At 41.7% G+C, this 23,766-nt stretch overlaps 1 protein-coding gene across 5 annotated transcripts; it reads left to right on the top strand.

The window, feature by feature from the left end:
• The first annotated feature begins 636 nt into the window (after positions 1–636).
• LOC149323378 (uncharacterized) lies at positions 637–21,866 on the top strand. 5 transcript variants are annotated; one of them, XM_089488867.1, is made up of 7 exons: positions 637–903; positions 1,998–2,069; positions 3,766–3,837; positions 5,843–5,890; positions 7,934–8,340; positions 9,933–10,082; positions 11,318–11,468. In XM_089488867.1, exons 1-5 carry the CDS (start codon positions 667–669, stop codon positions 8,213–8,215), a joined length of 711 nt encoding a protein of 236 aa, XP_089344993.1. In that variant the 5' UTR covers positions 637–666; the 3' UTR covers positions 8,216–8,340; positions 9,933–10,082; positions 11,318–11,468. The 5 variants fall into 5 exon arrangements, with proteins under 5 accessions (XP_089344993.1, XP_089344995.1, XP_089344992.1 ...); XM_089488869.1 differs by lacking the exons at positions 9,933–10,082; positions 11,318–11,468 and adding an exon at positions 19,352–21,866; XM_089488866.1 differs by lacking the exon at positions 9,933–10,082.
• Positions 21,867–23,766: the final 1,900 nt, after the last annotated feature.

Consider the following 23,766-nt stretch of genomic DNA (forward strand, 5'->3'; position numbering starts at 1 on the left):
AGCAGTGCCGGAGGCCTGCGAGGCCTCCAGCACCCACACCCGGCCTCCTCCAGGCCTCCGCGGAAGGGGCGGGTGTCGGTGCTGGGGCCTCTTGGCCTCCAGCACCGGTATCCGGCCCTTCCGCGGCGGCGGAATCCGGATGCTGGCGCTGGAGGCCTTCAAGGCCTCCGGCGCTGCTGCCCTCCATGCCTCCTCTTCTCCACCTCCGCGCCTTTTTTTGGGTGTGGCGATGGGGAAGAGGAGGCGCGGAGGGCAGCAGCGCCAGAGGCCTTCAAGGCCTCCGGCACCGACACCCGGCCTCCTCAGCTCCGCGGAAGGGGCAGGTGTCGGTGCTGGAGGCCAAGAGGCCCCAGCACCGACACCCACCCCTTCCGCGGAGGCCTGGAGGAGGCCGGATGCTGGCGCTGGAGGCCTCGCAGGCCTCCGGCGCTGCTGCCCTCCACGCCTCCTTTTCCCCACCTCCGCGCCTTTTTCTGGGCGCGGAGGTGAGGAAGAGGAGGCGCAGAGGGCAGCAGCAGCAGAGGCCTGCGAGGCCTCCAGCACCGACACCCGGCCTCCTCCAGGCCTCCGCGGTCACGGAAGGGCCAGGTATCGGTGCTGGGGCCTCTTGGCCTCCAGCACCGACACTCGCCCCTTCCGCAGCGGCGGCGGCCTGGAGGAGGCCGGATGCCGGCGCGGGAGGCCTTAAAGGCCTCCGGCGCGGCAGCCCTCCTCCCTTGCCGCCGCTGTGGCAAAGGCCCGGTGGCGGTGCTGTTGGGGGCCAAGAGGCCTCCAGCACCGCCATCGCGCCCTTGCACGGCGGCGGCGAGGAAGCCGAGGCTTGGCCTCCGCCGCCGCCGCCGCCACCACCCGGCTTCCCTGCAGCGGCGGCGGCGGAGGCCAAGCCGCTCCGAGCAACTTAAGGTAAGTAAGGGAAGGGAAGGGAGGGGGGCAGGGAGGGAAGGGAGGAGGGGAGGGAGGAGAAGGAAATTGTCCCTAATGGCGGCGCGCGTGCACGCGCGCCGCCATTGGGGACAATTTCCCCATTTGCCATCCGCGGATGCTCAAATCCGCGTATGGCAAATCCGCGTATGGGGAGGTTCGACTGTATTGCACATTTATCTATAGTGGACCCTTGGTATCCACTTGGGCTTGATTCTAGGACCTCTCATGGATACTAAAGTATTTGGATGCTCAAGTCTCATTATAGACCAGTGGTCCCCAAACTGTGCCCTTTAGGAGATTTTGGACTTCACCTGTCAGAAGCCTCAGCCATATTGGCCAATAGTCTGGGATTCTGGGAATTGAAGTCAAAAATCCCTTAAAGAGCACAGTTTGGGGACCATTGTTATAGACAATGGCACAGTAAGATCGTGTCTCTTATATAAAATGGCAAAATAAAACTTTGTCTGTTGGAATTCATATATGTTAAATATTTTCAAACTGTGGATGCTTGAGTAGATGTATAAAAAAAATCTGTGGATACGAAGGGCTGACTGTAATTATTTTTTTAAAGAATATCATTTCCAGGGCTGGCCCTGGGCTAATCCTGTTTAGCTTCCAAGATCACTCAGGATTTGATGCCCATTCGGTATTTTTACTCTGTGCTAAACTGCCTTTTGACTGAACACATAATGAAAGAAACCAAACAGAATTATGATGCTTAATAACATTTTAATCTATTATTTCATACAGTTCTATAGAGGGAAGGTAGACATTAACATTTAAAACTCAGGCATGTTACAGATGCGCCGAAGGGGCGTGCTAGGGTTAGGAAGGGGCATATTAGGGTTGAGAAGTATATCTTATATATAATGGCAAAATCTAGGTTTGCTTTTTGGAATTTGTGTATACATTATTTTAAATATTTTTAAATTGTGGATGCTTGATCCTGTGGATACAGAAGGCTAACTGTAATTATTTTTGAAGAATATAATCTCCAGGGCTGGACCATTCTTCAGAGTGAGGCAAAATGTTTTAAGCTGTTCCCAATTACGTAATGCTTTTGGTTTTGCCAGTTGCCATTGGTCTCCAAACTGAAACCCCAACACAGCCCACTGTCAACACTGAAGCAACTGCAGCAACAACTGGTGAGTCCACATTTTACCTTACATTAAGTATTTGTTGTTAACTGCCTTCATATTGACCCTGATGCATGGCAACCCTGTGGATGAACCATCTCCAAGACTCGCTCTCATCCACTGCTCTGCTCAGGTCCTGCAGATTCAGGCCTGTGACCTCCCTTCCTTTAAGTGGATAGGATCAGGGTGTTAATTCTTTAGTGGTTAGGTTCATGGTACCTTTAAACAGAGTAAGTGGCTGCCGATGGCAGGTCATTTTGTATCCTGAATGAGCAGGAAATTATTAGTTATTTTACATGTGAGTGTTACATTTTTACTGCCAGGATACGAGTTTGTGACTTGTGCCAAAATAAACTGGCCAGTACTTTGCACGTGTTCAAAGACACCATTTACATGACAACTTCATATGCTGAAGTATATGGTCCTGGCATTAAAAAGAAGTTTTATTTGTGAACTGTGGCACAAAATAGGAGAGATTATATTTGGAATTTCTCTTTTTTTGGGAAGAAGCCCTGACAGTTAACTTAATAGAAGACCAATGTAAATGTGTCATAATCCACTAATGTTGGCATCACCCAATAGGGTAACTCATTGACCTCCTTCCATACCACACTATAGTAATGTTTTTTGTACTAATGTTACTCATAAATCGTAATTCTTATATATATCACTGAGTGGAAGGGTAATAATTGAGACATAAACAACTAGCAAAGTTAAAACTATGCCTTTAAATTAAAATATCATATGCACAGAATGAATGTATTTACATATACATAGGTTAAGATAATTAAAGTGAAAATCTGGTAAAATCTGAAGTTTTTAAAAAAATTATATATATATATATATATATATATATATTATTTTTTAATTATTTTTTAAAAAAAATAAAACCTGGGGCCTCTCCTTTCTCCTCCCCCGGAGCATCACCCCACTCACACCATCTCTTCAGGATTTTAAAGATGTACAGGCAAATGCCACAGCCCATTTCTGCCCAATCTCAGCTTTTGAGGAGCAGTGGTGTCATCCCCCTTTTAGGGTGTCACCTTGTGCCTTCTGCACCCCCTGCACCCTCTTAGTGATGCCACTGAATCCAGCTATTAACTGTTTCTCAATTCCATTGTCCTACTACTTGTTACACAACTCTAGAACAATTTTCCTAAGTATTATGTTAGGTAGTAAGTCGGGGAACACATTAGAAGAATGGGGGGGGGGTTAAAGAAGGCAGATTGCATTTTTCAAGGTGCATTTTTTTCCCTACATTAATGTTTACAATTATATATCTAAGAATTAATGTAATATGAATCCTTGGCCTTACATCATATCTAAAACTATAGCCACCTCATTTTGGGGGGTTTTCTTGGCAAGATTTGTTTAAAGGAGGTTTGCCTTTGCCTTCACCCAAATCTTGCCAAGATATATAATTGTAAGCATTAATGTAGGAAAAAAATGAAAAATGCAATCTGCCTTCTTTAACCCCCCCCCCCCCAATTCTTCTTTTTCTTCCTTCTTCTAAAAAATCTGTACAAAATATAAGACTAAAGTGTTACTAATATCTGTATGTTTTCTTTATTTTGTCATTCTGATCTGTGGTCAATCAAAAGGGAATTGAGTAGGTATTTGAGCATCACACTTGGAATTGCCCTGTGTCTCAGGCTACAAAACATTTTTGGCTGTCCCTGACAATGTCATGACTTTGCTTTTGCAGTTGCAGAAAATCTCCCAACTGAAACTACAGTACAGGCCACTGTCCCCACTGAAACAACTGTCGCGACAACCAGTGAGTCCGCATTTGACCTACATCAAATATAATGACGTATAGAACTATATAGTCCCTGGAAGTTTTTTTTTAATTCTGTGTATCCTGAATTTTTTTAAAAGTCCCACTCCTTGGGTGGAAATCGAACTTCATTGCTGGGTATTGCCACCGAAGGTAACAAACAAACACAGCCGCCAACAGTAACGTGGACTTTGGCTGGAATTTGTTAGGGTCTTCTTCTTCTTCTTACTCATCTTCATCTTCATCTTCTTCCATTTATCTATCTGTCTGTCTGTCTGTCTGTCTGTCTGTCATTTATATCCATTTGCCCCTGCCCAAAAATTATGACTCAAAGTGGCTTACAATTTAAAAGCACAGTACAATTAAAACCCTACAAAGGTGACCATTAAAATAGAATTAATCTAATAGAATATTAAAACTGATCAAATGTTTTAAAAAATAAAATAGAATAGAATACAATTTTTTTAAAAAAAGATAAAAGCACTTAAAAGCCATATACTTTTTTTCCCTTTTATTTATTTATTTTTACTGTCCAGTCAGCTCCTTTTAATATTTGTTCCCCCCCCCCCCCAATTTTATTTTATTACAATTCAGGAATTGTATAAAATGTCAACATATAAAAACTGCAGTGATTGCCTAACAGTGATTAATAACAAAACAACAAAACAATAATGATATGGATACACTTTAGAACAGTACAATATCCCCAGGACTATTCCTTAAAAACTTTCTCTTTTAAAGACTGTCTGAATTAAAAAATCTTAGCATGCCGAGGGAAGGACAACAAGGGCCTCATTCCCATTAACAAATAAATCGCTTTGTGATCTGAATCGATGGATCAGTTTGGCAGTGGAGCATGGTTCACACTAGATTTGCCCTGATTGCATTTTTTGCTGTAAAATAAAATAAAATAAAATAAAATAAAATAGCCCACTTATGGTTCACATTGACAAATGAATCGATTCACTTTAAACCATTTCCCGTGAGAGTCTCTCAAAATAACCTACTTGTAGTTCACATTGGAAAATGAATCGGTTCAATTTGAAGCATTTTCAGCGGGATTTCCCCCCCCCCCCCCCCCCATCCATCACTGCAATTGCCTTTACTTACTGCCGTATGAGGGTCGAAGGGTGGGCAGACACAGGCTGTTAATTTCCGCTTCCCCACCCGGTGACCCCTTATCACGTCATAGTAAATTGATTCCGATCCGCATCTCATTCACACCGACACTGAATCAATTCGTGAATTCGATTCTTCAAATCAGTTCTTGAAATCGATTCCAATCCATATCTGGTTCACACTTGTGCGGAATCGATTTATCCCAAAAGACGTGGGAAAAAGTCAGCGTCAAAAAGACGTGGGCAAATGGATCTAGCACATGGCCCCCTCTGAATCGCTTCAGTGATTTGGTTCAAGTGCGAACCAGGGTCATTTAAACCACTTCAAACCAGTTTACAAACCGGTTTAAAACCTAGTGGGAATGAGACCAAGGAGGAGGCCATTCTGATCTCAATAAGTGTCTCTTGTGTGTGTGTGTATGTCCTTTTGTAGGTGTTGTGGGGGTTGGTATTTGCTTGTTGGACTGTGAGTCTGGAGACCAGAATTTGATTCCCAGCTTGGCCATGAGTCACACTCCATCAGCCTTAGGGGAAGGCCATGGCAAACAAATCTTGCCAAGAAAACCCCCTTAGGGTCAACACAAGTTAGAAATTATTTGAAGGCATACAGCACACACACACACAAGGAGATGTTGGATTGAGGCTTTTGTGTGTTTTGTTTACCCCCATTGTCTGGAAGAAATAAGCAGCAGTAAGGAAGGCCAGAGTCTGGACAAAATGCAATTAGGAAAATCACATTTTTAATGTTATTTTTTTTGGGGGGGGGTCGAGTTTTCACAAAATATAGCTGTATATATATTAATAATAATCTGATATTAGAAATGATTAAAAAAATTGGAAAAAATTATTTTCTGAGCTATTATTTTCATCCTGTTGTTTTCTTTAAGTGGTTGGTGCTACTGAAGCAGCAACAGACAGAACGTTTGCGCCAACAGGTATTCTAAAAATTTCCCCTTTTGTCTGCTTGATATCCCTATTTAAATATAGATGAAACTTCCTAAATCTATTTTGAAAATAAGCCCACCTCAGTTACAGTATCCCAAATAAAAAAGCAATAAGATATTACTGACAAAACTCCATGTAAACTTACAAAATTATATTATAAACTTAGATATATGCTTCAACAATCCAATTTTTTTAATATTATATAATGTTACAGTACAATATAACCAGTTGCTGTTGCAAAGAGTCCTTCACATGTGCAGTTGACATGAGATGTGTGGAAAGAATTTTTTCTGGTCCAGAGATCGTACAGATACAAAAATGGCAAATCTGGAATTATTCAACCATTTTCGTTGTTCTTCTTCAGTCCAACAGTTTTCAATGCAAACAGCAATTACCTTCTTCTTTATCAATACTATTCTTTGTTCACAGCATACAAATCAACAGGTATTTTATTTTTTATCACAGATGTATATTTTTTCTTACTTCTGACCTGTAAACTGTCTTGGGCTACATCTGCACTGCAGGAATAATCCAGTTTGTCTGTCAAACTGGATTATTTCTGCTGTGCCAATGCAGCCATAGGGTGGAAATCAGAAAAGCAGTTTTAAAAAAGTGATTCCCCATTTCAGCGATACAGCAGTAAAGCCCAGTAGTGCCGGAGAGTGAGAGCACTTTCCAGTCACCTCCATTAACTCTTGCTAAAAGGATAGTGACAAGGAAAAGACTCCTCCCTCCTTATTTATACACCCCACTATAGCATTTAAAGCAGATTGGGACATTCTATTTTAACCTTTTTTTAATATAGCCAGAAAAAATATTTTTATATCAGCAAAAGCATACAGCCAAAACAGTACGTATTTTAGTGCTACTTAAAATTATTATTATTATTATTATTATTATTATTATTATTATTATTTAAAAAGGTGACCTAAAATGTCACTGACTGCAAAGGGTGAGTGTGTGATAACAGCTATAATAGTATGAGTTGCTCATCAAGTCACTATCCAGGGGATCTTTTACACTACAGAATTATACCACTTTGATACCGCTTTATGGTGATTGTTGTATCCTATGGTATCCTGGGGTTTGTAGTTTGGTGAAGTAGTAGAGCTCTTTGGCAGAGGGTCCTAAGTGTTCCTAAGTGCCCCTAAAAACAAATCCCAGAATTCCATAAGATGGAAACATGACAGTTCAGGGGGAACCACAGTGCTATAACTGTGTTGTGTGAAAGAGCTCTATTTCACTGCCTTATTTCTTAAAGGTGGAAGAAAGCCCTCATATGGATAGAATGTACTGTGATGTACTGGTATAGTTGTCCCTCCACACTTGTGGCTTTGACATTTGCAATTTGATTATTTGTGGATTTGATTGGGGATCTAGTCATCTCTAGGTCCTCCAGCATGACTCTGCTGGACATTGACGATAGAGTCATGCTGGAGGATCTAGAGATACGTAGAGAACAAACTCCTCTAGGCATTTGTTGGTCCTCCAGCATGATTCTGTGATCAACTTCCAGTAGACCTGGACATTCCTAGAGAGATGTTCTCTCACATCAAAAAAAAATAATGTTTTTATATTTGCATTTCCCCCACTTTCACAGGGGTTCGGTGCCCCTAACCCCAGCAAAGGTGGAGGGCCCACTGTATATACAAAATAGGGCAATGGTATGGATATTTACATAGAAAATGTACCATATTATTGACTCCTACTAGTGTGAAAAGTTGATTGCAGTTCCATTTGTAGCTCACAATAGGAGAGAACAACAATTAATTAACACACTGAGCCATCTGCCTCAGCCTTCTGCACCTGTGTTGGTCAGCTGTTAGCTCTGAAGGATATCTTCTCTCAATAAGTGTAATAAAAGTAAGACATAAAAAATCTACAGCCTTGTCCTTGTGAGAAAGGTGAGAATATGTCTGCAAAGAGTACAAATCAAGCGTCCATCCTATGCCATTCGGATAAGTCATCTGTTTAAGAAAAGGGACAACTTGCCAGTTGTAACACCATGTGCCCTACATATTTGTTTATTTCAGGTTCTACCACTTTGTCCGTCAAGCCTGGGTTTTGTCCTCCACCAGGTTTGCCACCTCATAAACCACCTCACCATAAGCACCACAAGCACTATCATCACCACCATCATCATGGTCCACCACATCATAAAGATAAGAAATCCAAGAAGGAGCCAGACTCTTCGAAGGAGTCTGGCTCCTGGGAATCAGAGGAAAACTGGGATCATCACCATAAACCCCAGGATCGCTGGAGAATTTGTGAGACTCCAGCATGCAGTGCTGACAGAGAGTGCTCAGGGAATCTGAAGTGCTGCAAAATTGCCCACTGTGGGATGAGGTGTGTGAAACCTGTGCTTTTTCATGGCCTGCGGCGAGGAGAGAGTGACTCCTCAGAAGAGCAGTGATCTTAAACTCTGATGCCTCTCCTTATGGTAAGTAGTATGATGGGCTGCCTGAGCTCTTCATGAAGCTGTGCAGATTGAAGACTTGGATCAAACTGGGCATTATACTAAAGATGGAGCCAGTAGGGAGGGCATTGAATCCATCACAGATTCTGCTGGATAATGGATTTCCTCTGGTCCTAAGGGAGGGAATCCAATGCAAGGCTAGACTGACTGGACAGGGAGACTCAGCACTGTCAGGCTAGACTGACTGGACAGGGAGACTCTGCAGGGAGCTAGGCAGGGAGACTCAGTAGCTGTCCAAATTTATGAACACCATTAAGCATTTTCAAGTGGAAAATATAGTGTTTCTTTTCCAATTTCCAGTATGATGGGAGACAGGAACAAAGAGCTTGCACTGCCTGCCACCAGCACCTAGTATGTGACTAGTCGTCATTGCCAGTTCCAACACCCTTTCCTTTTCTTTAGGAATGGAATCTGTGAGGATCTTCAGCTTCAGTACTGCTGGCACAAAATCCAATCAATTATCAGCACATGTGTGAAATGTAAAAGAATGCAAAGGAAAGAAATGCTCTCCCCTCCCCATGACTCTTCTACGGATCACTTTGTTTTATTTCTGTGTTTCTTTTCCATACAGCTCCTTGGTGCCATCCTAGGAGCTTATTGCATGAACTCCCAGGCTGGAGCCGGGATGCGGGATGGAGGTGGGGATTATTGCATGATAAATCATTGCCTAATCACCGCCCACCAGCCCCCTGGGTCCAAGCCAGGTCTCAGCCACACTCCACCAACACTTTTTCGAAGCTGGAAGTTTTCCGACTTATAAAAAGTGCTGGCGGAGCATGACTTGGACCCTTGCTGATGGCGGGTGGTGATTAGGCAGTGATTTAGCATGTGATAATCCCCACCTCCATCCCACGTCCTGGCTTCAGCCTGGGAGGCTAGAGCCATTTTTAAAGTTCATGCAATAAACTCCCTAATCTATTATGCAGAATTTGGGCGGAGAGTAGGGTTTCCATTTGTCCTAGAAAACCTGGAAAATCCTGGATCTGAAGGGACTAAAAAACGTCCTGGCCAGCAAGGCCAGTTGAAGCTGTAAATCCCAGATTTCTCTTTTGTTGCAGGCCGCTGGGTAGGTTAAAAGATGGCAGTGGTGATGAAGCAGGGAAGCCTCCCTCTTTACACCTGCTAGGGGTGGGGAAAAAGATACCAAAAAAAAAGCCCTTAGCTTGATACCGATACTGAGGTTGAAACATAATGATAGAAAAAGTGCAATGATTAATGTGTTGAATTTGCATAATCCGAAACCAAATTAATAATATGCATATTAGATGATTGGATATGAGGGGCAACTGGTGGGTGGGAGCAAACACTGCACTTCCTTAACAGTGGATGTGTTCTTGTAGGCTTGTTGGTGGGCACTTGGAAATGCAAGGGACTGCCTTTGCTCTGAGTCTTCTTCACCTGCCTTTCTCCCTCACTTTAACAATTAAGGAATAACTGATCCATTTAACGATATGAATGGGATAAGCTGATTGTGGCTATTCTGTTTGTTGATTTCCTTGTAGTTTAACTTCCCCCAAACACCCCCCCCCCTTTTTTTTGTTTCTTGCAAAATGGAGACACTGGTGGTGATGATGATGATGTTGCGTATAAAAGGCAAGAACATTAAGAGGCATTTACATTGTGCTGTAAATCTACTGGCAGGGAAGTAGATCCAGGCAGATTGTTTCATGGATGTGAGCACCCTACTGGCCCCAAACACATGCAGGGTGAGCAATATGAAATTTGTATTTTCCACATTGCCACTGCTAAAACTGGCAGCTGTGTACCTAACCCCCTCACTCTGTACCATGACCTGATTCATGATGTGCATTTCCCATACCTCTGTTAGCCTCAAACAATCATAACGGGGAGTAGTAAAATAGGGAAATTAAAATACAGTCTACATTTGTGTGGTTTTTATGGGTACAGCTAGTGCAGTTTAGTTTTCCACCCAGAAATGTCCTCCCCAAGTTGCTTTTTTCCCAAAGGGAAAAAGATTAAAGAAACTCATCTTTTTTCCCATTGTAAGGAGAAATGTAACTTGTATTGTGAAAACATAATAATAATAATAATAATAATAATAATAATAATAATACTTTATTCTTATATACCGCTATTCCTTTTTCAAGATCATAGCGGTGTACACGTTAAAAGACAGTATAAAAACAGCAAAAAACAGTGTTAAAACATCAAATAACAATCTAAAAACAGATAATAAAACATCAACTCATAGGGAGGAAAGCTTGACAGAAAAGGAAAGTTTTTAGCATCCTCTTAAATCCATCAAGGGATGAGGCTGTGCAGAGCTCGTTGGGCAGGGTATTCCATAATCTGGGGGCTGAGATTGAAAATGCCCTCTGTGTTGCACTATAATGAGCACTTGGAATAGACAAAAGATGTTTCTCACCTGACCTGAGAGTGCAGGGCGGATTGTACGGATTGTCATACACATGACAACACACACATTCATCAAATGGAAAGAGATAATCACTTTCTGTTTCTTGCCCTTTGTTCTTGTTGTTGTATGCCTTCAAGTCCGACTTATGGCAACCCTAAGGCTAAAACCTAGCATGGGTTTTCTTTGCAAGATTTTTTCAGAGGGGGTTTGCTGTTGCCATCCTCTGAGTTCTGAGAAAGTGTGACTTGCCCAAAGTTACCCAGTAGATTTACAAGGCTGAGATGGAATTCAAACCCTGGTCTCCAGAGTCATAGTCCTTACCTATCATTGTTTAAATTCAGAACCCTATGTGGATGCATTTTAGTTTGTAAAAGGTTGAGCGACTTGCTTCTGTTTCTTACCTAATTTGGCCCAGAGCAGGTTCATTTTAGGGTTGCCATAAATTGGAAATGACTTGTAGGCACAGAACCACAAATTTTCTAGGACGTTGCTAGTTTTATATTATAACACCAGGTGGCACACCCAACCTCTCTCACAGCAGATAGTTTATTTTTCCCCTTCCAGAATATGAATGAAAATCCTGAGAAAAAGAAGAGGAGGATGACACCACCATAGGCAACTGGTCAGAAGAAGTGCTAATCTCACATTTTGACTGGTTTTCCTTTCAAAGCCAAGATTTTTCCAAATTTGTATTAAAAATGTATTTTACAACTGATTCACAAGTTTGTGTAAACATTTATTGGGTTGAGTGGACTAATTTGATTTGTGCATTCCATCTCAGGGTTTGTCTACACTTCCTGTAAAACCTGGATGGTCCCTGTGTTTTCCAGATTCATAGTGACAGTGGCTTGTCTACATTATTACTATGGACAGCGAGGCAAATCATGACATATTTGGCTTAAGCAGTCACATTTTCACTTCATTGTAAAATAGTGTCCCACAAGCCAGTTTTCCTGAATCATTTTTGGCCACACGCCTGTGTCTGTCCTGCCCTCCCCTCCCCCCCCCCCCCCGGTCTATCAAGCATGCAAACTTACCCATTTCCATACTCCCATTGGCTGGCCTGGTGCAGGCAAGACTCTTGCCAACACAGTCTCATAGGAGATTATCATACACAGACGGGATAGGGATGGGATTACTCCCCTATCCTTATCCCATCCATGATAGTAATCGCATGAAAGCCTTTCATAAAGTAATGCTGATCCTGTCACTATCCTGTCATTGAAGCAGCATTTCATTAACGCGAATTCCTGTTAATGCAAAATGCCAGGCAATACCACTTCAATGATAGCACAATGCCTGGATAATGACAGGATCAGCCTGACATCATTTGAAAGGCTTTCACGTCATCACTTTCCCTGATGCTTTCTGGACAGGATAATGTCCAGTTAAGCGTGATGTCTTCTGAAAGTCCTTCCCGCAATTGGGGGACAGGGATAGGACAATGATGTCCTGTCCCCCGTGTGATAATCTCCATAGAGTTGGAGGAGAACCCAAGGGCTTTCCAGTCCAACCCCCTTCTGCCATGCAGGAAGACACAATCAAAGCACCCCTGGCAGATGGCCATCCAGCCTCTGTTTAAAAACCTCCAAAGAAGGAGACTCCACCAGTCTCCAAGGGACTGTGTTCCACTGTTGAACAGCTCTTGCTCTCAGGAAGTTCTTCCTAACATTTAGGTGGAATCTTTTTTCCTGTAATTTGCATCCATTGCTCTGTCTTCTGTTCTTTGGAGTAACAGAAAACAAGTTTGTGCCATCCTCAATATGACACCCTTTCAAATACAGTACTTAAAAGGGGCTATCATATCACCTCTTAACTGTCTCTTCTTTAGGCTAAACATGCCCAGCTCCCTAAGACACTCCGCATAGGGCATGGTTTCCAGAACCTTCACCATTTGAATTGCCTTCCTCTGGACACATTCCACTTTGTCAATATCCTTTTTGAATTGAGATGCCCAAAATGATATTCTGTGAGGCCTGACCAAAGCAGAATAGAATGACACTATTACTTCCCTTGATCTAGACACTGGAGATTATCGCACTGTCCTTTTTTCATCCTTCCCTCCCAACCTAGGCATGGGTTGAAACCTTTTAAATATGGATTTTATCTTGCACCTCTATGCCCAGGTCAGAAGCATCCCATACCCAATCATGGCATCCCATACCCGATCCGGACTTCTCCTGTACTTTGTAAAGAACGGGAAAGTCCTATTCTTTCAAAAAGTACTTCAGAAATCTGAATTGGGTACAGGATGCCTCTGACCTGGGCACAGAGGCGTGCGATAAAATTCATCCTTAAAAGATTTCAGCCTGTGCCTACGTCAGGAGGAAAGGATGAAAAATGGCAGTGTGATAATCTCCTGTATTTCTATTGAAGCAGCCTATAATCATATTGGCTTTTTAAGCTGCCATATCACACTGCTGACCCATGTTCAATTTGTGGTGTACTAGGATTTCTAGATCCCTTTCACATGTAATTTTGTCAAGCCAGGTGTCCTCCATCCTATATGTGTGCATTTCATTTTTTTCTGCCTAAGTGTAGTACCTTACATTTCTTCCTGTTGAAAATCATTTTGTTAGTTTTGGCCCAGCTTTCTAATCTAATCAGGCTATTTATTATTATTATTATTATTATTATTATTTTATTTTATTTTATTTTATTTTTATCCCGCCTTTCTTCCAAAGTGGGACCCAAGGTGGCTAACATACATAAAACACAACAGTTAAAATTGTACAATTAAAATACAAATACAAAAAAAAATCGTAAAAATACAAAAATTACAAATATAAAATTTAAAACATACAAAGTTAAAATTAACAATCTAAGAAAATCCCTCTCATCCTCCAATAAAGCCAAGCCTGCCAGATCTCAAAAGGGTAGTATAGGTAGGAACCTTGTGATATAGCAGCCTGTGCACAAGTACCAGTTGTTCACACAAATGTAGCACCCTTTTTAAAAAAAAAAAAAAAAGGCGATCAAGACACTAAAATTTCTTAGAGAGCCCTGGTAGTGCAGTGGTTAATAAAATAATAATAATAATAAATCTTTATTTTTATACGGCTTTTCCTTGGAGATCAAAGTGGTTCACAGGCGAATACAGATGTAAACACATCGTATTACAGCATAATATACAATAAAAACATCATATAAAAATATATTAAAAACTCACAATCTCACATTTTACAATCTCATAATTACAAATTAACATCACAGATACTCATAACTTTGGAGGATGGTAGGGTAGGAGGATAATTATCTCTGTGAAGGATCAGGGGGATATGCCAAGCGGAATAGGTGAGTCTTCAGCGCTTTCTTAAAGGTTTCCAAGGAAGAACTGAGATGAATCTCCTCAGGGAGTCCATTCCAACATGCTCGTTGGTGAGTTGCAGACAATCTCACCCTAGGATATTCCAATAGATATTTGCCTGTTGTTCTGAGTGTGCAGGGCGGATTATGTAGGGAGAGGCGCTCCCTCAAGTAACTCGGGCCCAAGCCATGTAGGGCTTTATAGGTGATAACCAACACTTTGTATTGAGCCCGGAAGCTAATGGGCAGCCAGTGAAGAGATTTTAATACTCGGGTTATATGATCTGCTCTTGGGGTCCCAGTGACTAATCTGGCTGCAGCATTTTGAACTAATTGAAGCTTCCGAACCTGTTACAAAGGTAGCCCCATGTAGAGCGCATTACAGAAATCCAAGCGAGAGGTTACCAGTGCATGTACTACTGTTTCAAGGTCCTTTCAGTCCAGACAGGGACGCAGCTGGCGTATCAGCCGAAACTGGTACCAAGCACTCCTGGCCATCGCATCTACTTGAGATGATAACTGTAGGGATGAGTCCAGGAGTACTCCCAAACTGCGAACTTTGTCCTTTAAGGGAAGTGTGACCCCATCCAGGACTGGGTGGCAAATTTCCCTGCCTGGACTAGGGGCGCCTATCACGAGTACCTCTGTTTTCTCTGGATTCAACTTGAGTTTGTTTTCCCTCATCCAGCCCATTACTGACTCCAAACAGGCATCCAGAGGAGAGATGCCATCCTTAGTCACTGTGTCAGTCGGAGACATGGAGAGATAAATCTGGGTGTCATCAGCGTACTGATAACACCATGCTCCATGTCTTCAGATGATGTCTCCCAGCGGCTTCATGTAAATGTTAAATAGCATAGGGGACAGCATGGTACCCTGAGGGACTCCAGATGTTAGCTCTCCTTTACGAGAGCAACAGTCCCCTAGCCTCACCATCTGGAATCTTCCCGAGAGGTAGGACCGGAGCCACTGGAGCGCAGTGCCGCCGATGCCTAACTCTCTCAGGCATTCCAGAAGGATACCATGGTCGATGGTATCGAAGGCTGCTGAGATGTCCAAGAGCACCAACAGGGCCACACTTCCCCCGTTGATACTCAGACGGAGATCATCGACTAAGGCAACCATGGCAGTCTCAACTCCGAACCCTGCCCTAAAGCCAGTTTGAAATGGGTCCAGATAATCAGTTACATCCAAGACAGCTTGGAGTTGGAAGGCAACTGTCCTCTCAATCACCTTGCCTGTACTGCAGTTACTCACGCACAAACCATAAAGTTGTGAGTTCAATACCAGCCCAGGGGCTCAGGCTTGACACAGGCTGCATCCTTCCGAGGAGGTTGCTAAAATGAGTACCCAGATTGTTGGGGACAATTAGCTTACACTTTATAAACTGCTTAGGGAGTGCTTAAGTGCACTGATAAACAGTATAGAAATGTCCTTGCTATTACTACTTGTTATTGCTAAAATTTCTTGGAGTCTCTTAAGAATTGTCACATCCTGGTGGGACTAATCATGTGGCTGCTGGTCCCTTACATTCTGTCCAGTGCCATGCACCACACCAATGTAAATCTGCTGGCCAAATATTTGCTTACCTATATTTTCCAGGACATTCTGGAGAAAATCAAGATGATTTTCCCCCATAGATTAGTGCCCTCAGGAAACTTTGGCACTTGTGACAAATCACAGAATATATCAAGCCTTGCATACATCTTTTTGGTGAATCTGAAAATTGTGTCCAGATCACTGCCAATTTGAAATGAGTGAGATTTTTTTAATAGTGTAGACAAGCCCTCAGACCTAAACTACACAGGATAGATTTATTTCATTGCTTTAAATTTTTGTTGTTGTTGTTGCATGCTTTAAAGTTGTTTCTCATTTATGGCAACCCTAAGGCGACCCTGTCACTGGGCTTTCCTGGCAAGATATGTTTAGAGGGTTTTTTGCCTTTACCAGAGGCTGAGAAAGTGTGACTTCCCAGGGTCACCCAATGGGTTTCCATGGCAGAGTGGGGGATTCAAACCTTGTTTCCAAAGTTGTTGGAGATTATCACATGGTTTTTAAATAGTGGGATGGAAACAGGATTGAAACTGTAACGTGTCATCTTATTGCACCACATCGTATCTAGACAGTAGCTATCCTGTAGTCAATCTGTGCTTCTGCTGCTGCTTTTCATGAACGGGAAAATCCCATGAATAACTGTCAATCCCACAGTTAACTCTTACTGAAGTATGTGCATTCCAGGATAATTCAGAGAGAAGGGAATTTAAGCAGGTTTCATTGCACACACACACACACACACACACACACACACACACACACCAATTTCCAATGAAGGCAAGACTTCTTACTTCTGCCTGCTGAGGAGGCAATCTATCTTGGGCAGAAGAAAGGGAATTTAAAGGGTTTTCACCAACACACACACACACACACACACACCATTCCTATTGAAAACAAGATTTCTTAGTGCTGACGAGGCAACCATTTCATCTAGGGCAGGATAAATGGCATTTAAAGGGGTTTCGCTACACACAACTCATTCCCAATCAAGGCAAATCTGCCTTATTTACTTAATTTTGGATAGCTGATGGGTAAATTGCATGGTAGTGTAATAAAATGCATAGGCAAACTGTTACCAATTTGCAATTGCATGGTAATGTGAAAAGAATTGCTGCCATTTCAGGTGTCCCAACAGCATTGGGAGGGAAGCTTCGTGTGATAATCTCCATAATCCAATGCTCAAATCACTGCAGCCCGTTGGCTTTATTACATCTCATGAACTGCCCTGAACATGTCAGGACAAAGGCAGGGTATAAATTACATTTTAAAAATAAAATAAACAAAATAATAGGAAAAACCCATGTGTTGTATGGAAAGGAGTTTCTTAACCTTTCCTCTTTTGTTAAATTGCTTTTCATCTTTCCCCTACAGAGCAAGAAACAGCTTAGAGGGGAAAAGGTTAGAAAATCTCTCCCCAGGCAGCTCTTTGACACAGACTGCAGTTTTCCATTGCTGTATTTTGAGTATTAGATTAATCTGGACCTTGGGAGTGACTTTTCACAGACAGTGAAAGAATGAAACCTCTCTTCCTACCTAGATGGTGCCTGGATTTTCCCCTGTGCAGACAAAGACGTGTTCCCATAGTTTTTTGTGGGTTTTTCGGGCTATGTGGCCATGTTCTAGCAGAGTTTCTTTCTGACGTTTTGCCAACATCTGTGGCTGGCATCTCTCTGAAGAGAATCGTAGAGCTGGAAGACACCACAAGGGCCGTCCAGTCCAACCCCCTGCCATGCAGGAACTCTCATTCAAAGCATCCCCATCCAGCCTTTGCTTAAAGACCTCCAAGGAAGGAGACTTCACTAGCCTCCGAGGGAGTGTGTTCCACTGTCAATAAGTTCCTCCTAATGTTGAGGTGGAATCTCTTTTCCTGAAGTTTGCATCCTTTGCTCTGTGTCCTGTTCTCTGGAGTAGCAGAAAACAAGCTTGCTCCCTCCTCAATATGACATCCCTTCAAACATTTAAACAGGGCTATCATATCACCTCTTAACCTTCTCTCTTGCAGGTTAAACATCCCCAGCTCCCTAAGTCTTTCCTCATAGGGCATGGTTTACAGACCCTTCACCATTTTAGTCGCCCTCCTTTGGACATGCTCCAGTTTCTCCATATCCTTTTTAAATTGTGGTGCCCAGAATTGGACACAATATTCCAGGTGGGGCCTGACCAGAGCAGAATATAGTGGCGCTATTAGTTCTCTTGATCTAGACACTATACTTTTACTGATGCAGCCTAAAATTGCATTGGCCTTTTTAGCTACCACATCACACTGGACTCAGGTTCAACTTGTGGTCTACTTGGACTCCTAGATCCCTTTCACATGTAGTCTCGTTCAGCCAGGTGTCCCCCATCCTATATCTGTGCATTTCATTTTTCTGTCTTAAGTGCAGTACCTTACATTTCTCCCTGTTGAAGTTCATTTTGTTAGCTGTGGCCCAACTTTCTAGCCTATTCAGGTCATCTTGAAAAAAGATGGGCCCTTTGAAATCAACTAAAGGTTTAAATAGTCTTCAGTTAGCCAGGCTGAAGGTTCAGGAATGTGCAGGTGTTGGTTGCTTCAAGGCTTGAAAACAAAAGATAATGAGTTTTGCTCATTGTAACTTTAGAAACTAGGTAGGTAGGAGGTGCTTTCTTTGGCTTCCTAGTTGCATCTTAAAGTTAATCTAGGCTGATAAGGATAGAATAGTGAATTGTTTAATACAGAAAATTCATTATACAGAGCCAATAATCAACTTGCATTTTGTTTCTGTAAATCCGTTGCTGGAGAGGGTAGATAGGTCCCTGATTTCGTTTATTTTGAGGAGTCACCCATTTGTTAGTAGGTGCCCCGGTGCTCCTTTTCTGCACAGAAAAGAATAAAAATCCATTTCTTGAGAATTCAGGTCACTTTGTCATTGGCTTGAGGAGGAGTACATTAACAAAACTACTGCACAACGCTACATCTTTTTTAAAAAATATTTTTATTAGGTTTCACATATTAAAATACATGTTTACAGATGTAAAATACATCTGATACATGGTATAATTACAAGTGTTAAATATTTAACTTCCTCTACTCTCTATCAAGCTTGGGGTTTTAGCATATAATACATGGTCACTTTCTATATATCCTTCTACTTTCCAGTTCTCATTGTTCTTTATACGTATAATTCTCTAAATTCACATCTCCTTTTCCTTCTTGGCTACGTTATTTTTAACCATCTTTAACTTATTATATTATACATTTTAAAACACTGTTAACAAGTGGAATGATGTTTTCTTGCTCTCTTATCAAACTATTTTAATTGTATATAATAGTAGAGTACGGTCCTTCTTCGTCTTTCAGGAAATCTAACCATGGTTCCCAATCTTTTTTGAATTTATTTGTTGATCTTTAATTGATCCAGCAAGTTAATTTGTCTACCTCCATGTACTCATATACTTTCGATTTCCATCTGTCCAGATCTAGTACCTGATCAGTTTTCCACAATGAGACCAAAAGGATTCTGGCTGCACAGATCATGTAGAATATCAGCTTCCCATGTTTCTTTTCCAAATCATTGTCTTCAATCATATTTAGTAAATACATTTTTGGGTCTTCAGTAATCTTTGTCTTAAGGATCAACTGTATCTTTTGGTGTATCTTGGGCCAGAACTGGCCCACTTTTTTACAATTCCACCAGCAGTGAATCATAGTTCCAGTTTCATCTTTACATTTCCAACATTTATTTTGGCAATTCTTTGTCATTTTTGCTATTACTGCAGGTGTCATCTTTGATGGAAGCTCTGAAACTAGCCAGAAAGCAGATAAAAAAACTGAAGATTACAAGAGCAGTACAATCAGCAATGTTAAATGGTTCTGGATAAATAAAGTGGATTCCCTGGATGAATCAATGAACAGTTTTATTACTCAGGAAAATGACTGATTTAGTTTGGAACTGCACACTATAGTCATGAACAAATTGAGATCACTTATGTAGACCTCAAAACAGTTCATCCAAATTGGAGATGACTGCCAATTTATGTGACACCATTTAATGCTACTTCTTCCCTTTTTTATTGTTTTTCAGCACATTTAAAAAAAAACCCAAAACCTTCCATAGAAAGACAGCATGTTTTAGTTCATTTTGTGGGCATCTTGGTTGTGACATTAGACGTGAGTGCTTCTGACTCTTTCAGATCCCCACATATGTTTTCAGATTGTTGCAATCCTCACATGGTCTTCTTCTCTTTTTAATCCCAGTTACTTCTCAGTTTTTCCTCTCTGCGGTATAGTACAAAATGGATAATTGTAACAGTGATATTGCTATGTTTGTTTCTCAGTGCAAAATCACCTTGCAAGCAGACTCAAGGGATGTGAACTTGCTTGGGGGAATGGATGGAATAATATTATTACTATTTACCATTTTAGCAATATAAATTAAGATTAAAAACACCAGTCTTTCATAAAAACAGTATTCAGTGATTAAATTATTTGTTGTTCTTGTTGTTATTATTAGAGCAGTAGCAATAAAACATTGTGCTGCTGAAAGTAAAAAGTCAGCAAGTGACCATAAGGCCTAAATAAAGGTAGATCCAAGTTGAAAACAACAATAACCCTGTTTGCTGAGATATTAAAAAACGTTGTAAGTCCCCAATGATTTCAAGTTAAACATGTACAAAATATTCCAAGCCATGTTCCAAAATGTTCCATTTTGCACTGATAAAATAACAGCCAGAGTAAGATAAAATAAAACAAAAAGATAAGAGAAAACGATAATAAGATAAAAGGTGTAGTCACACTGCAGAATTAAAGTGGTTTGATACCGCTTTAACTGCCATGACTCTATCCTACAGAATCCTGGGATTTGTAGTTTGGAGTGGTACCAGAAGTCTCTGACAGACCAGGCTGAATACCTCACCAAACTACAAATCCCAGGATTCTGTAGGATAAAGTAATGGCAATTAAACTGGTGTCCAACAGTTTTAATTCTTCAGTGTGGCTACATCCCAAAAGTTTAGAAATAGTGCTTGCTTCTTATGAGGGAGTTTGTTTGTATGCCATAATCTTTTTATTGTTCAATTGCTGGCACTGTTTTTATATAAAGTTGAATTAATTGCTTATTCAGTGTGGAACTTTGGCCTACCAAGCAGATGCCATCCGCTGCTCTCTTGATAAATAAACTGCTGCTGAGTTCATTCTACCATCAGACTTCGTTCATGAACCTCAGAAGATTTTTTTATAAACCTCCTCTTTACTCCTGTGCTCAGAAATATTAACCCTTTCTCCCCATTAGTTGACCCATGAATTTAAATAGAGGATAGTTGCATCCTGCATCCTACACACTTTCTCAGTCTTCTGATTTCAATCCAAGTTGACTAGTTTGTCTGTGGCAGGAGTGGGGTTGACCTTTTCCATCACAGGATTATAATGTTTTATCTCAAATGCTCTAGATAAAGCTTTAAAAAAATTTCAACAAATGGAGATAAAGCTTTCTTTTTTTTATTTTAAACTCAACAAATGGCAAGGGGGAAGGAAAGAGAGGAGACATCCTGAAAACCGGAATGAATAAGGAACTGGACAGACCTACATCGATTGTCACAGTTTGTGTGATTTGTTGTTACTGTGTGCCTTCAAGTCATTTCCAACTTATGGCGACCCTATCCTGAGATTTTCTTGGCAAGATTTGTTCAAAGAAGTTTTGCCATTGTCTTCCCCTGAGGCTGAGAGATTGTCACTTTCCCAAGGTCTCCCAGTGGGTTACTGAACACTGGTCTACAAAGTTGTAGTCCTGACTGTATCATGTCTATATGGATATTTGGTCATTATTGTGTTCTAGCTTTGTACTGGCTGTATGCCGTAATAAATAATGTCATGTCATGTCAAAGTTGTAGTCCAACACTTAGACCTCTATGCCACACTGGATAACTGAATGCATTTTAAAGAAAAAAACATCACCCTTTGGGATAGAAAAAAAATATTTCAGAATACTATGGAAAGGGCGGCGGGGGGGGGAAGTCTTGAAAAAGAGGACAAATTTCATAACTGAGACTGTGGAACATTTAAAGCCAACCTTTTGACACCAAAGGAGAAGAAGAAGTTGCATTGCCTGCCAAAGAAAAGCAGTTGCCTAGTAAGAGGGAGACGAAGAGAGCTAAAGGGGAACCACAGGATTTTAACACGCCAAGGAAAAATGATCCAACGCTGCTGAGTTATCAAACTGAAGAGTTTCCTCATCTGTACGGAGTCTTCCTGATAAGTAATGTTTGCTGTTCATTTGATTTTCAAATAAAATCTTGACTGGGAAAATTAACATGAGAATGCTTCTGATAAGCTTAATTTGATTTAGGACTCAGAAACTTGATTTTAAAAAGGTCCAGTCTCCACCACACGAAGTGCTGCCTGGGAGGAAAAACTTTGCCTGTATTTTGTATGTGGTCGTCTACTAGGACAAGCTTGGTGGGAATCTTTCAGGTCTGCTGTCAAAATGTTGTATCATCTTTTCTTTTTTAAAACTAGAATCCAGGGATCCACCAATTGGAGCCTGATGAAAAAGGCATATGTTTGGAATGGAAGAATTTTGAGCCCAGGAATTGTATGTGAAGTATAAGAAATGAATGGGGCTCACAGTTCTTCCATTCCAAACCCTGCCTTCCCTCTCCTTTCACAAAATCCTGCTTCCACACAGTGTGAAAAGCAGAGGAGAGGTTGAAATGTGCTCTATAGATAATGGTTATGTGTGTGTATGTGGGTTATTCCAGATGCTGCAGAGCCTGCAGTGTTGTTGACTTGGTCAGAGGCAACCTTGCTGTTGCTGTAGCCAAGGGTCCGTTTAGGGGAATTTTATTATTATTGTTATTAGCTCAAATATTGCAAGAGGGGGCTGGCTACAAGAGCCCACCAAGATCGTCTCCCGATATGTATACGGAGTAGACCAGGGCCTCCCAATAACTGAAGCTGAGACAGATTTCTAGAATTAATAACCAATTTATTTATAAGGGGAAAAACACATGCAATTCACTAGCATACACACACACACATACAAGGCTCAGGAAAAGCATAGGTTAGCATGGAATAGGATTTTAGGCATCACTGGGGTGATACGTACCAGAATGTAGACTCCCTCCAGGAATCCAAATGGAATATGATGAGGATGGCATGAGGCTCAGCCATGGAATGACTAGTCAGGAGCCAGGACAGGGTTCAAGGGGACAGAGCTTCCCCCTGAAGTCCAGACTGGCCCAGTGAACAGGCAAATCTGAGAGTATTTATAGGCAAAATCTTGCTTCTGGCAAAGGTGCTTGATGGTGAGAACAAAGGTGTTTAATTACTTGCTTTTCACCTGGATGTCCCTGTCTGATTGTCTTAGTGGTCTTAAGCTGCTCGGACAACAGACCTGAGGAGGGGGCAAGAGCCTCAGGCAAGGCAAACATTTGCTCTTCCTGGTCATATGATAATCCTCTTATGCGACTCTCTAGATATGATGATGTGGGTGCCCCTCAGGGGTGTATGTACATGTCCTCATGCCTTGCTGGCAATGGTGGACAGGCTGTTAGAGTTCATCTAGGGGTCATTAAGGGTTATCATTTATACCAAAATATATATGGAGCAGCATGGGTAACATTGCCACTGTCTCCCCGACACGTCATCCTCTTGTATTGCATTGCTCATCACCATAGGTCTCAATCTGAGGATGAGTGGTCTCACGAGAGAGCAGTCTTGCTGATAGTCTGGTTCCTAGGGGTTCATCCCAGCATGAGAGACCATCTCCCAGGCACTTTGTCCACAGCACCTTGTTCAGAGGAAGACTTTTCATTTGGGATCTGGTCAGCTCTGGGAGTCCTGCATGGATGCTTCAACCAGCAATGCTCCATAGAGTAGTTTTAATGGAGCTTTGACTCACCCTGTCTAAGGGGAGGGTTGGTTCTGGTTCTGCGGGAGATTAAGCATCTTCAACTTTGGAACTTGCAGTTGACCATTGGCTTTAGAAGTAGGAACTTTCTGGGACCACAAGAGACATACCACCTGATTTATTTATTTTTACTACAGAGGGCCACACTGTTGAGATTATCACACACAGACGGGATAAGGACAGGATTGCTCCCCTGTCCTTATCCTGTCTTTGACAGTGATCCTGCAAAAGGCTTTCAGATCGCAGTGCTAGTGTCCCATCACTGAAGCAACATTGCATTAATGCAAA

This window comes from Sceloporus occidentalis, unplaced genomic scaffold, assembly GCF_023333645.1.
Source record: "Sceloporus occidentalis isolate IW3139 unplaced genomic scaffold, rSceOcc1.0.p SCAF_1, whole genome shotgun sequence".
In the NCBI taxonomy this organism is placed as follows: Eukaryota; Metazoa; Chordata; class Lepidosauria; order Squamata; family Phrynosomatidae; genus Sceloporus; species Sceloporus occidentalis.

Bases quoted from the DNA above. Each gene is read 5' to 3' on its own strand.
- LOC149323378 (XM_089488869.1), top strand. From the start codon at position 667: ATGCCGGCGCGGGAGGCCTTAAAGGCCTCCGGCGCGGCAGCCCTCCTC. The intron at 904-1,997 runs GTAAGTAAGGGA...TGGTTTTGCCAG, and splicing joins GCCGCTCCGAGCAACTTAAG to TTGCCATTGGTCTCCAAACT. The intron at 3,838-5,842 runs GTGAGTCCGCAT...GTTTTCTTTAAG, and splicing joins AACAACTGTCGCGACAACCA to TGGTTGGTGCTACTGAAGCA.